A 13,997-nucleotide genomic window follows, 5' to 3' on the forward strand; every position below is an offset into this window, starting at 1 on the left:
CAAATCTTTGGAATTTTCCCTCCCTCCCTCCCTTCTGCCTTCTGGGTTATTGCTGGGGCTCCAACGCCTGCACTGTGAATCCACCTTTCTCAGAAGCCTTTTTTTTTCCCCTTTTCTTTTTTTTCCATTTTATTCAATAGGACTGAAAGAAATTGAGAGTGGAGGGGGAGAAAGAGAGGGAGAGACAAAGATAAGATACCTGCAGACCTGCTTCACAACTTGTGAAGTCTCCTCTGCAGGTAGGGAGAGGGGGTTGGAACCTGGGTCCTTGCGCTTAACTGGGTGAGCCACTGCCAGCCTCCCTGGAGTTTTTTACATGGACAATTATGCCATTTATAAATAGGGACCCAGTTTTGTTTCTCCTATTCCAATCTATCTATCTTTAACTTCACAGTGCAAGTTTTTAACAACCTTAAAGCTAATATTTTCCTCATTCTTTTGAATAGTCTCTCTACTTTAAAAAATTCTGATGCTAACAGATTCTATTAAAAGGGGGAGGGGGCGGGAAGCCCTGGAATTACTCTCCGAACAAACGGACTTAATTTTGGTTAAATAAAAACACTAATATTTAAAGTAAGACTGGTTATATTTAATCAAGGCCTTTTAGTACCTGACAAGGACTTAGGTATAATTTCAGAAAATGAACACTAAAAACTTCATAGTTAATTGAAATTAACTATGCAGCTGATGTAAACTCTGCTGTCTAAACTGACCAGCCCGTCAGTTACAAAAATAAGCACTATGAAGATTAAGTTAAGCAGACTTTATATTTCCTATAGCCTCCAGTTCTAGACTACATCTGTTTTCTTTGATACACAAACCAGAGTTAAAATAGCTCCATTTATCACAGCATGATTGTAGGAAGACAAACCCGCCTGTCTGTTTCCAGATAATGAAAGCAACTGTTATTAATCACAATTACAGGCCAAGCCCACTAAGAGAAATTACATCAATATTCTCCCAACCCCTAGCCCTTCTACTCTGGAACTCAAAAATGGTACTGAGAGTCATGAGACTGCCTGGAGGTCAGTAAAGAAAGATACTCCTTATTATAGGGGCAACTGGAGTTTTAAGTTCAGTATACAGATTAAGAAAATCTCTTCTATATATGAAAAGCAGTGATCTCTCAAAAGCTTGGATACTTTTGATTTAGTTAAAAAGGACAATTAAACCCTTTAAATCTTACATGAAAAAGGTATACGCTTGGTGTATTGCACCAAAGTAAGATTCTGGGGTAGGGGAGGGGGTTCAGTTCCAGGAACATGAATGATGGCAGAGGACCTAGTGGGGGTTGTATTGTTAGGTGGAAAACTGTGAAATGTTATGCATGTACAAACTACTGTATTTACTGTCACCATAAAACATTAATCACCCAATCAAGAAGTTAAAAAAAAGTATATGCTTTATGAAAGTACAAATCGAGGAACATAAGGCAGCTGAAATTTACAAGTTAGATTAACTTTAAGCAAAGGACCATTTATAAAAATAAATAATTTCAAGGGATGGGCGGTGGTGTACCTGGTTAAGTACACGTTAGTCACTATGTACATGGACCCAGCTCAAGCCCCAGGTCTCTACATTCAGGGGAAAAGCTTCATGAGAGGTGTAACATTTCATAAAAAAGACCTGCTACTCATGGAAGGGGATGGGATACAGAGATCTGGTGGTGGGAATTGTGTGGAGATGTACCCCTCTTATCCTATGGTTTTTGTCAATGTCTCCTTTTTATAAAAAAAAAAAAAAAGTATAAATGTAAAGTTGGGGCAGGAAAAGTGGACTGGTGGTAGAGCTTCTGCTTCACGTGAGTGAGGCTGAGGTTCCCCCCCTGCACCATGTGGGAACAGCAAGCACTCCATGGGTGGCGGAGCAGATTCCTCTCGTTCTCTCTCTCTCTGTCATTTGAAAAAACAGCGGGGGGGGGGGGGGGGGGGCGCGGTCGCACTAGGGAGGTGGTAGCCCAGATATAAGGGTTGAATTTTTCTTTATTTTATTTTTTTAATTATTTTTCCCCTCCAGGGTTATTGATGGGGCTCGGTGCCTATACTATGAATTCACTGCCCCTGGAGGTTATTTTTTCCATGTTGTTGCTTATCATTGTTGTAATTCTTCTTATTGCTGTTGTTGGTGTTGGATAGGACAGAGAGAAATGGAGAGAGGAGGGGAAGACAGAGAGGGGAAGAAAAAGATAGACACCTGCAGACCTGCTTCACTGTTTGAGAAGCGACCCCCCCTTGCAGGAGGGGAGCCGGGGGCTCGAACTTGAATCCTCATGCCAGTCCTTGTGCTTTGCGCCATGTTCGCTTAACCCACTGAGCTACCGCCCAGCCCCCAAGGGTTGAGTTTTTCAATGTGGTGGTTAGCTATCCTCATGCTTCTTCCTTTTCTTGCCTCCAGGGTTATCGCTGGGGCTCGGTGCCTGCACCACGAATCCACTGCTCCTAGAAGCCATTTTTTCCCATTTTGTTGCCCTTATTGTTGTCGTTATTGTTGCCACTGATGTTGTTGGACAGGACTAATAGAAATTGAGAGAGGAGGTGAGACAGACAAGGGGAGAGAAAGACAGACACCTGCAGATCTGCTTCACCGCTTTTGAAGCGACTCCCCTGAAGGTGGGGAGCTGGGGGCTCGAACCGGGATCCTCCCCCTGGTCCTTATGCTTTGCGCCACATGCGCTTAACCTGCTGTGCTACTGCTGTGCTACTGCCCAATCTCCCCCCCTTTTTCTAAGGGCCAGAGAGACAGCATAGTGCCGTAGAAAGTTTTTTTTTTTTTGATAAAAAATACTACAATTATTACCAAGTAGTAACAAAATATCAGAAAGTCTTGAATATATATATTTTTCATATCCTATCTTAGTTTGCAGAATTTTTAGTGGCAGAATAAAGAATTTCAATATGTGGTATAACTGATTTTCAGTTCCATTCCAATAGCAGCTAAAAAATATTTCCAACTCCTTTTAAAAGTGGTTAAATAGGGGGCTGGGCGGTGGCACAGTGGGTTAAGTGCACATGGTACAAAGCGCAAGCCCCCGGCTCCCCACCTGCAGGGGAGTCACTTCACAGGCGGTGAAGCAGGTCTGCAGGTGTCTGTCTTTCTCTCCCCCTCTGTCTTCCCTTCCTCTCTCAATTTCTCTCTGTCCTATCCAACAACGACACCAATAATATTAACAACAACGATAGACAACAAGGGCAACAGAAGGGAAAAGATGGCCTCCAGGAACAGTGGATTCATGGTGTAGGCACCAAGCCCCAGCAACAACCCTGGAGGCAAAAACAAAAACAAAAAAAACCTGGCTAACTAGACTGGAAGCGGCCAAATGCCCAGCGACAGGTGACTGAATACAGAAGTTATGGGCTATATAATCCATGGAATACTACTCCGCAACAAAGATGACACTGTGTCTTTTGGAACAAAACTAGGTGGAACTGTAGGTGATGCCTAGTGAAACTAGTAAAGAGGTGAAACAGGCTGGGGATATGGATCAACTTGCCAATGCTCACGCCCAGTGGAGAAGCAATTACAGAAGTCAGACCTTCCACCTTCTGCACCCCAGAAAGATGTCATAGGGGGAAGATGACAGAAGGGCTCTGATCTCCAACTCCGTCGGGACCCAGAGAGAGAAGAGGAAAAGGGAAGGATATTTGGAAGTAGTAGTAAGTGTAGGTGTGGCTTAGAAAGAGAAGGCAGGGCCATGGCAAAAATGGGCAAATATATATAAATAGAGATACAGTTATTGAAATAATAGTCAACCTGTATCTGCAACCTTCGGAGAACTAGTGTAGCTTCCAATGGAGGGAATGGGCACACAGAACTCTGGTGGTGGGAACAGTGCTGAATTATACCTGTTAGCTTATAATTTTGTAAATCAACATTAAGTTACAAATAAAATAAAATACTATGGTGGCTATTTCTGGGAGGTGGGAGGGTGGGCACACAGAACTCTGGTGATAGGTGTGGTGTGAAATTATTCATTCTAATCTTAAAATATTGTAACTCACTATTAATCACAAAAAAAAATGGAAGGGAAAAAAAGCACCAGAAATCCATCTCAAATAAGCAAGAAAGCAAACAAGCAAAAATAAACAACAAAAACACTTGGGTCATAGTAAGTACTTCGAAGGCAGACTACGTAAATCTTGGTAAAATGAAGTTCTCCAAGAATTCAAGAGGGTTATTATATATTCTATATCAAGGCAGGCTTACCAAAACAAGCTTTTTTTTTTTTTCTGGTTACCACCACAACCTAGCCTACTTCACTTGACACCTATACTAAAACAAAAATGTCAAAAATCCATAAGTGTTCTTGAGTTATTCAAATCATCACAACTATCCCCAGCACTTTACTGAACCAAATGTTTAAAGAGCAGGAGTTTCTGAAACCCTGTCTCCTGCAGGAGGATACCTCCGTGGTGATGCGACAGGCTCCCTCCGTTGGCAAGGATTTCTTCTCTGGCAGCTGCCTGCATTTAGAAAAACAACAAAAAATAGAGGCTACTGAGATTTCACTTTGAAGTTAGGGTTAAGACCTAATTTCCAAAGGAGGTATGTACTTTCTCAGCTAAATAGTAAGTCTACGTTTCCTCTCTTTTGTTAGATGCATTGCTAAAATACACAGCGTGACTACGTAAGATTTCCCATGAACAGGCACAATGTGTGCAACAGTTGTCCCTTTGAGATTGAAGAAAAGAAAAAGGTAATGTGATCAAATCAGAATCACCAACCATTAATCATACGAAGGCACAAGTTTGCACCTGCATGCCTCCACCACTCCCAGTGAAGTCCCCTCCCGCCCCCAGCTCAGACAAAGACTGACAGGGACAGACAGCACAGTGCCTAAGGCCTCACCTAATGCTGTGAATGGTGCACTCAAGTGGTGCTGGGAGCCCAAACCCACGTCCATGGTTATCTCCCAGGACTCAAGTTTTCTTAAATAAATAGTATATGCTAGCCCCTTCTCCAAGAGACTTTATTTCTCTACCAGAGCATTTTAAATAAAGCACTAACAACTTGAGATCTGTAGCACTTAAGAGAATGTCAGTTTGGACTGGGAAAGAAGGGGTAATTTCACGCTAGTCAAACTACGGAGAAAAGGCCTTTGGCGAGTCAGAGGGCAACACCAAAATACTGAAAGACAAAGGGGACAGGAAAAGAACTCGAACTGTTCACTTTGGTAGGGGTGGTGGCTTCACAAGCGTACACACATGTCAGGACTCCTTAAGCTTAGAATATTTCTTCTGGGGAGTCAGGCGGTAGCGCCGCGGGTTAAGCGCTCGTGGCACAAAGCGCAAGGACTGGCATAAGGATCCCGGTTGGAGCCCGGCCCCCCACCTGCAGGGGAGTCACTTCACAGGCTGTGAAGCAGGTCTGCGGGTGTCTAACTTTCTCTCCCCCTCTCTGTCTTCCCCTCCTCTCTCCATTTCTCTCTGTCCTATCCAACAACGACGACATCGATAGAAACAACAATAACTACAACAACAAAAAACAAGGGCAACAAAAGGGAAAATAAATAAATATAAAAAATATTTTTAAAAAAAGGAGAATATTTCTTCTGTTACTTTTCAAGAAAGCTAGGAGGGTAGGAGGAGGCAGGAGGGAATTAGTCAAGCTCTGTGTGTGGTTTAGGGCTAAACGTGCACCACTGAAAAAACATCCTGCCGTTCTCTCTCGGAAGGCACACGATGGGGATAAAACACGAACCTCGGGTTCCCACATGTTCCTCTATAGGACAGTAGCCTGTTTCTTCAACTCTAGGCACAGTTGTGATAAGAAATAATGACTATCAAACAGAAGGTTTTATTAAAATTGGAAGCTTAAAGTCATTAAGAAATATAGTAGGAACTTCTAGTAAATGAACCTCAATGGCTTACATATAACTTTAGCAAACACAAAAATTATAAACCCAGAAGGGCATCACAGCAGTGAAGACCAAGAGCACTAGAGCTGCAGACCGCAACAGTTTCTAGAGGTGAGAGGGATTCTAAAGCACCATCAAGGCGCAGGAGGTTGCTACTGAATTTGATCAGCTACTACATATTGTAACACCCACCAAATCAGAGCCTATAGAAAATTCACTGTAGGGAAGATAACCCAGCATGTTAGAACATAGGGCTTGCCTGCCTAAAGCCTCGGGTTTAATTCCCAGCACCACCATATGCCAGAGCTGAGCAATGCTCTGGTCTCTGATCTTTCTCTGTCTCAAAATAAATAAATAAATAAAAAACAACTTAAAGACTAAACCACCACATTAAATATACTATTCATTTCTTTGGGTTAGCAACCAGGCAAGCCACGAATGAATGCTTATTAAATTTACTTACATCAATTAAAAAAAAAGTGAGAACTATATTCATGTTTATAAATTACCTCCGTTTGTTCAAACACAGACAGCGGGTCGCTTATTCCCCTGTAGTTAAAGGCAAAGTAGAAGTAGATACATGCACCTGCATCATAAGTCTGTGTCACCCTAAAAAAAAAAGAAAAAAGAAAAAAACAGACAAAAGCCCACAAGGTTTTAAATTAAGTGTAGTTAGACTGAATGTCTACAAATCTAAGGGCAAGTTCACTTGACTTATTTATTTCGGTCATCATGACATTTACTATAAGCTTCCTACTTCAAGGAAGGAACATAGCTTAACTAGGTAAAGGGTATAAAGGAACTATTTATATTATTACAGTTTCTTTTGGTAAACCTGACTATAAAAAAAAAAAGGTGGGAGTCGGGCAGTAGTGCAGCAGGTTAAGCGCACATGATACGAAGCGCAGGGACCGGCAAAAGGATCCCGGTTAGAGCCCCCGGCTCCCCACGTTCAGGAAAGTCACTTCACAGGCGGTGAAGCAGGTCTGTAGGTGTCTATCTTTCTCTCCCCCCTCTGTCTTCCCCTCCTCTCTCCATTTCTCTCTGTCCTATCTAACAATGATGACGTCCATAACAACAATAATAACTACAACAACAAGGGTTAACAAAAGGGAAAATAAATAAATATTAAAATTTTTTTTAAAGGTTTAGCATTTTAAAATAACACGTTTCTCTAGTTGACTATAAGGAAACACAACTCTAACTTCTTCAGAAGGGATTTTAACAAATTATAGTGTAGTTAAAATCAGCTTCTACAAGACTAGATGAAATTTAGCAGTCGTTACAAATCTTCAAACTTTCTTAAGAGTTAATGGAAATATGTATGAAAACTTAAAATTCTAAGTGAGAAATGTTGGAATATCAAAGGTAATCAGACTCGGTAAAATATAACATCTTTGTTAAATTCACATTAATACGTAGGATATTGAAAACAAATTGAAAGGTCACAGCGAATGCAGTGATAGTCTAAAAAATTATGTCTCCAAAAGTTTTACACTCTGGGCCTATGTATGTTTAAAAAAGGTACTGAGAGTGTGGTCTGGGAGGTGGAGCAGTGGATAAAGCGTTGGACTCTCAAGTGTGAGGTCCTGAGTTCAGTCCCCAGCAGCACATGTACCAGAGTGATGGATGGTTCTTTCTCCCTCCTCCTATCTTTCTCATTAATAAATAAATAAAATCTTTAAAAAAAAAGAACCATTTTTTTAAAGGGTATTGAGACTGCCAAATTAAATCATTCATATAATATGTAGCTAGGCTTTCAAGATGCAGTTAGGTGAAGCATGTAACAGGAACCTAAGGTACCCACAGTCAAATCTCTGTGTGATGTACAGAGCATTCCACAAAAAATTAGATGGAGCAAGGACTGAGGACAGACTGTGAGTAATGTATAACACAATTAAATTCTAATCTAAATTTTAATAGTCTTTTAGGCTAAATGTTGGGTGTCTCAAAGCAAAAGAAATAATTTACTCTCAACTTGCTTTACCCCCAACTTAAGTTGGGGGTGAAAGTGTTTTGCAGACAGCTCCCACAAGGAGATAAGAAATTGTACCATGGGAGTTGGAAGAAAAAAAACTTACCTGCATGTTGATAGAGGGGCAAACTGAACACCTTTCTCTTTGCATTCTCTTGTTATTCTTTCTTTTACATTTCTACAAAGATCTACAACCCTGGAAAACATCATTGAATATAATATTCAGTTTTCAAATAAGTTGTAAATATTTCATAAAAAAAGACTGGCTTAGCTGTATCCTTAAAGCCAGAAATTCTCTTAAATAAAACTTTCACATTTAAGTCTTCAAAAAAGAACCAGAAATCTGATTATTTTATTTGAGCCTGCCATTTGTCATTTCAAAGAGAGAAAAGATCTTTTCTTCTTTTTTTTTTCTTTTTGCCACAGGAAAAGGGAAGTTAGAACAAATCAAAAGTCTCCTAAAGGCTGTTTCACACACTTAGGAGGTTGTGGGGATGTGGTGGAGCCTGGCAGGGTTAGACCTGAGAGGTGAGTCCATCCTGGTAGTCTCTCTCTCTCTCTATGGAGGGGTTGAGCAAAAGGGGTGACACAGGAACCTCAAAAGGTCTCCGGCCATATAAGCCTTCCCTGCCTCACAAAACATCCTGCATCTTCCAGCCTCTGGGAGCCGGAGCCGGCATTCCTTAAAACATTAAGCCTGCATTCCTTTTATTATCTACATATCAATCTTCTGCTTTGTTTTAGGAATGACTAAAGGTCTCCTTCCTAATTCCCTGCAGGGTATTGCTAATCCTACCAGTTGAACCCCTAGCAACAGTTGCTGGGGAGGTTCATACCATTCCTGGCCTCTTTTGCCCTTCTCTGCCCCTTTCCTAACCATGTACGGTATTGCCAAGCCACTTCCGTTTCGGTCTTGTCTCTTCCATGTCTGAGCTGGAGGAGCATGGGGGTGCAGACCGAGAGGCTGACTCAGGCCATTGCGGTTTGCGCCACGTGGCTTAACCAGGTGTGCTACCACTGACTCTGGGACGCTCAGATGAATAAAGATTTGAATTGCCTTGCTGCCATGAGCTTGGTTCCAGGGTCATCTCTCTCCCTCGCATCGCTAGCCTGACAAAAACTATTTTTTCAAACCTTTTTAAAAAAGGCAACTATATACTTCAAAGTAAAAGTTCTTCAAAGTAAAAGCAATAGATTTCTCTGATTAGATTTAGATCTATTTGTTCAGCAATCTAGCAGAAAGGCTGAAAGAGCAAGGACCCACACAAGGATCCAGGATTCGAGTCCCCAGCTCTCCACCTCAGGGGCACTGCTTCACAAGCAATGAAGCAGGTCTGCAGGAGTCTTTCTCTCTCTCTCTCTCTCTCTCTCTCTCTCTCTCTATATATATATATATATACACACATATATATATCTTCTCCATCCCTCTCAATTTCTCTCTGTCCTATTCCATTAAAAAAATTAACTGAAAAAATGTTATGCATGTACAAACTATTGTATTTACTGTCAAATGTAAAACATAGATCCCCCAATAAAAAAATTTTTTTTTAAATGGAAAAAATGGTCTCCAGGAGTAGTGGATTCGTAGTGCTGGCATTGAGCCCCAATGATAACTCTGGAGTTGAAAAAAATTAAGAAAGAAAAAAAAGGCCAAAAGAATGCACCATAAACTTTCTAATCAAATCATTTTTTCCTTTAATATCTATTTATTTATTCCCTTTTGTTGCCCTTGTTGTTTTATTGTTGTTATAGTTATTATTGTTGTTGGATAGGACAGTGAGAAATGGAGAGAAGAGGGGAAGACAGAGAGAGGGAGAGAAAGACAGACACCTGCAGAACTGCTTCACCACCTGTGAAGCGACTCCCCTGCAGGTGGGGAGCCAGAGGCTCAAACCAGGATCCTTAAGCTAGTCCTTACACTTTGCGCCACGTGTGCTTAACCCACTGCGCTACCGCCCGACTCCCTCTAATCAAACCTTTATTACTTAGGCTTATGTAAAAGTAGCCTTGAAATTCCCTTTTTATGCAGTTGTTTGTTAAGTGCTTTTAGTATGAGTTGCTTGTAGTATGAGGTGGAAAATTCCTTGCCCCTTCCCCCTTGAATAAACAGGACCTAATCAGTGAAGGCCACCCATTGTTCGAAGGACCCTGCCTGGGGACAAGCCTTATCAGGACCTTTGCACAGACTTTGTGGTGTGCTGTCTACCAGATGGGTGGTTATAGCCGATGGCAGGAGGATGTGGCGACCCTGCCTGGTTGAATTCTATTGGGTGTGTGATCTTACTATATTTGAAACTAGCCCACGCTTTGATTTGAATGGATCATGCTTTTGCTAAGTTTGAAATGATTGGATCTTGTGTTTGCTATAGCCTGTTATTGGATGTAGGTTGACAAGGTGATGTGCTCCCCCCCCTCCCTGAATGTAGTCTGAATTCCTATAAATTGTATGGTTTGAGCCCTGTTCGGGGTCGAGCTTGGTAGACTGCGGCCAGTCTCCATCTCGGCCCGGATTGCAATTCGTCAATAAACATCTTTGCTTCCTTGCAGTGGATGGTGGTTTGATTTATGCTCGCTAACAGCTTAGGCATCCTCCTCTCCTAGCCTGACTTCACTTCCCTCAATACTATCTACTCAACTAGCTACATATACACAAAAAAGTAACATATGGCTTTTAATCTCCTTTGACAAAATAAGCCTTACTGTCACCCCTTTTAAATCTTTAGAAGAAACACTATATACAGTTGGCCAATAGATATGCTGGAAAAAATATTTATCACTAACGGACAATTATTGCCTCTGTAACAACCTTTATAAGAGAAATCAAACAAGTAAATGCAGTAAAACTCACAGGTAACTTAGATCCCACTAAAAGCCTAGGTGTACTTTCTCCCTAACTTGAGGCCAGACCCCATAAACCTAGTACTGGCTTGGCAACAACAAATGATGCTCAGTATTTCCATAACTGGGAGAAAGCCCAAGCTTGTCAGGTAAAGAAAGGACTACAAAAGCTGGAAATGGGCAAGAGACTGGCTCACTTAATGATGACTTTTTTGGTCACTGCCAGGCCACCTTATCACCTGGGGCCCTAGTTAGGGAGTCCTTGGATTCCCCCATAGATTCAATGGGCCTAGACCTCTACAGATCCCTCTCTCCACTATCACGAGCATTAGTATAAATCTTCAGGTGGGCTTCTTCAGGACCGTACCCTCACTATGAACTAGCAATGGTAAGGACTGCCCCATTCTCTGAAGGGAGGTTGAATCACCCTACTCAGCCATTCAAGGAAAACTGATATTGAAATGAATGCAGCCTAGAATGTTCCCAGCTGTGACTATGAACTGTGAGCACAGACTGACACGACACGGTTTTGTGTCGGACAATTCTATCATTCCTAACAGAATCTTTTTTCTAGACATAGAAAGAGACAGAGAGGGAGAGGGAGATAGTGGAGAGACACCACTGCACCACTCCACTGCCTATCATGGTTCACCTCTTCACGGCATCCCCATGTAGTGGTTGGGGGCTCAAACCCCATCCTCGAACGTGGTAACGTGTGTGCTTACTAAGCGAGCCATCTCCTTGCCTCTAGCTAGTTCTTGATTGTATGACCACCCCTTAAAGGTTGAGATGTTTCATGTTAACACTTTGTTTTTCCTCTATCAGTACAAATATACCAAAGATCATAACCCACAGTGGATGAAGATAGTACAGAAAAGTTAAACATTTCCTGGGGCAAATGAAGAAAAAGCCTGGAAGGAACAAACATATTGATAACATCTATACGGTGATTTATGGGAACGGTGATTTATGGGAATTATCTCCTAAGCTTTAATACAAATTTAAAATTTCTTGTTAATTTTATAAAGTGAAATTGTAAGACAAACTAGAGAAACACTAGAATTTTTTTATATACATTACTAAAATGAATTAACTCACAATTTTATTTTAAATAAAATCACTTCCCATTTCCTAATCAGTTTATGGTATTAATTAAACAACTGCATGTGTAATTCAGAAATTATACATAATTTCTTAGACTGGATTTCATTCATACGTAAATTCAAGTTAAATGTTGCTTAGTATATCACAAATTGCTAGAACTAAGAGATACATTACCAGGACAACAAAATAGCTCACTTGGATAGTGCACTGCTTTGCCATGTGTGTGGCTCAGATATGAGTCCAGCCACCACAGAACTGAAGGAAGCGCCTCACCTCTCTGTCTCACCCTTTCTATCTGGAGAAGAAAAAAAAAGTCAGCTTGCTGTGGTGAAGCTCAGGAGAAAGGAAGGAAGAAAGGAAGGGAGGGAGGGAGGGAGGATGAAAAAAGGGAGGGAGGAGTTTAGAGAATAGAGAGAGATATTATGAAAAGAAATTAATCAATTTAATAAAGTTGGGGGGCTTTTTAGAGAAGCCTATTAAGCAATTTAAATCAAAGCTAATTAAACATACCTTATGATTTTAATGCTCAACAAAATTAATATCACTTGTCCATATCAGATATGGAAAACCCTATCTCAAACAAGTAAAAAGAGCCTTGCAAATATGATATTCTGCAAATGTATTTAAAATAAAAGGGATTGCCTTCTATAAATGTTTATAAGATTTAAAAAGTCTATGTATTGTCAAAAATATATTACTCTAGCATATTTTAGTAATACCAGGCATTTGTTATATTTTACCTGTCCCAAGGAGCAGAAGTCTCAAAAGATTCTCCTAGTACATAATATTCTAATCCCAAGTCCTGTTAAGACATACACATACAAACAAATCAAGAAATCATTACAGATGCACAAGAATCCACAATATTGTCAGCATTTCATGTTCATTGTTATTAGTATCATATAAATGCTGTCCGCATTACATGTTTCTAACTTAACCAACACAGCTTTTTACTCTCTACCTGATGAGGACACTAGAAAACAGCCTGGAGAGTGAAACAACATCTGGGAGGACAAGAAGCCTGTCTGTCTTGTTTTCCCCTGCACCCTTGGCAGCAGAGAGAGCGCCTGGTAGATGAGAGGAACTCAATATCCACAAGTGGAGTCTCTGTCCTTGAACAGTCATTGTTCTGGCAGAGAACACTAGCCGAAAAGACTCTTGGTGTCTTAAATATTAATTTAACAAATACTATTGGTCATTAGAACAAAAGGGCCAAGATTAAAGGATTAGAGAAAGTAGACCTTACCTTCTTAAAATCAACTTTTTCTAAAAGAACATACATTTAGAAATAGATTAAATAACCTTTAATTTCCTTAGAAGCACGTGTAGTAGTAACATTAGCTTCTGGAGATTTAAAGCTAATCCTGAGTTCATGTAAAATGATGTTTTAAATTACAGTAGATTGAAATTTAATATTTTTATTCACTCACAGTAAAAAAAAAAAAGTTTGCAACATAGACCAGCAAAGGAAACACCAGATACTTACTCGAATGTATGCAATGACATAGGTCAGTAAATAACCTCTCTGTCCATTGTCTTCTCCAGCTGCCAATCCACTGTAAGCAAAAGACAATCTATTAGTATAGTTCAAAAGAACTATTCAAAATTTGTAAGACTGATCAGACTGATAGGGCACTTCAAAATAACTGTTTAATAGATTAGTGTATGACGTGCACCTCAATTTAGTTTTAATCTCATGATAAATACATCAGAAGTTGTCAGTAGAATAAGCTTGGATAACAAAAACTTGAAAACACTTCTCATATTTCAGTTTGGTGATTAATTTCAAATTTTCATCCACGAATCGAATAAAACTAACTTAATGTGAACTCAATTGTTCTTCTATAACCATATTATAAAAACAAAAACAGAACCAGCCATGAGAAATAAGATTTCATACTTTTTACAAGAATAACAAGATATTTAATATACTCTTATTTTATAGCTATTATATTCACATATTATTTTAGACCTGTTCATATAAAAAGATATCTGCCAAACCTGAAGTTTCTGAAATACTTGAATGCATAGAATCTAGAAAATTAAGTAGGGTGTTTAGAAGTTTTATGGAGCTTTTGACTTAGAGACAAAAAAAAAAAAAAGCTTCACAGAGATGCTACAGACTATGAAGCAGCATATAAAAATACAGAGTCAATAGGTACAGTCTTAGTGCTATGAAACCATGAAATATCAATTTCAATTGGAAAGTTTTATCTACAGAAATTT

General features: G+C 40.0%; 1 protein-coding gene across 1 annotated transcript in view; it reads right to left on the reverse strand.

The window, feature by feature from the left end:
* The window catches only part of AGPS (alkylglycerone phosphate synthase), a 113,081-nt gene that overhangs the window by 10,750 nt on the left and 88,334 nt on the right, over positions 1 to 13,997 (reverse strand). The window contains exons 15-19 of the mRNA XM_007524697.3: positions 13,258 to 13,327; positions 12,512 to 12,573; positions 7,936 to 8,025; positions 6,364 to 6,463; positions 4,403 to 4,460 (exon numbers count right to left, since the gene is read on the reverse strand). Of these exons, the coding sequence (XP_007524759.1) occupies positions 4,403 to 4,460; positions 6,364 to 6,463; positions 7,936 to 8,025; positions 12,512 to 12,573; positions 13,258 to 13,327 (380 nt within the window). The remainder of the gene's footprint in view (positions 1 to 4,402; positions 4,461 to 6,363; positions 6,464 to 7,935; positions 8,026 to 12,511; positions 12,574 to 13,257; positions 13,328 to 13,997) is intronic.

Source organism: Erinaceus europaeus, chromosome 18, assembly GCF_950295315.1.
Source record: "Erinaceus europaeus chromosome 18, mEriEur2.1, whole genome shotgun sequence".
Classification (NCBI taxonomy): domain Eukaryota; kingdom Metazoa; phylum Chordata; class Mammalia; order Eulipotyphla; family Erinaceidae; genus Erinaceus; species Erinaceus europaeus.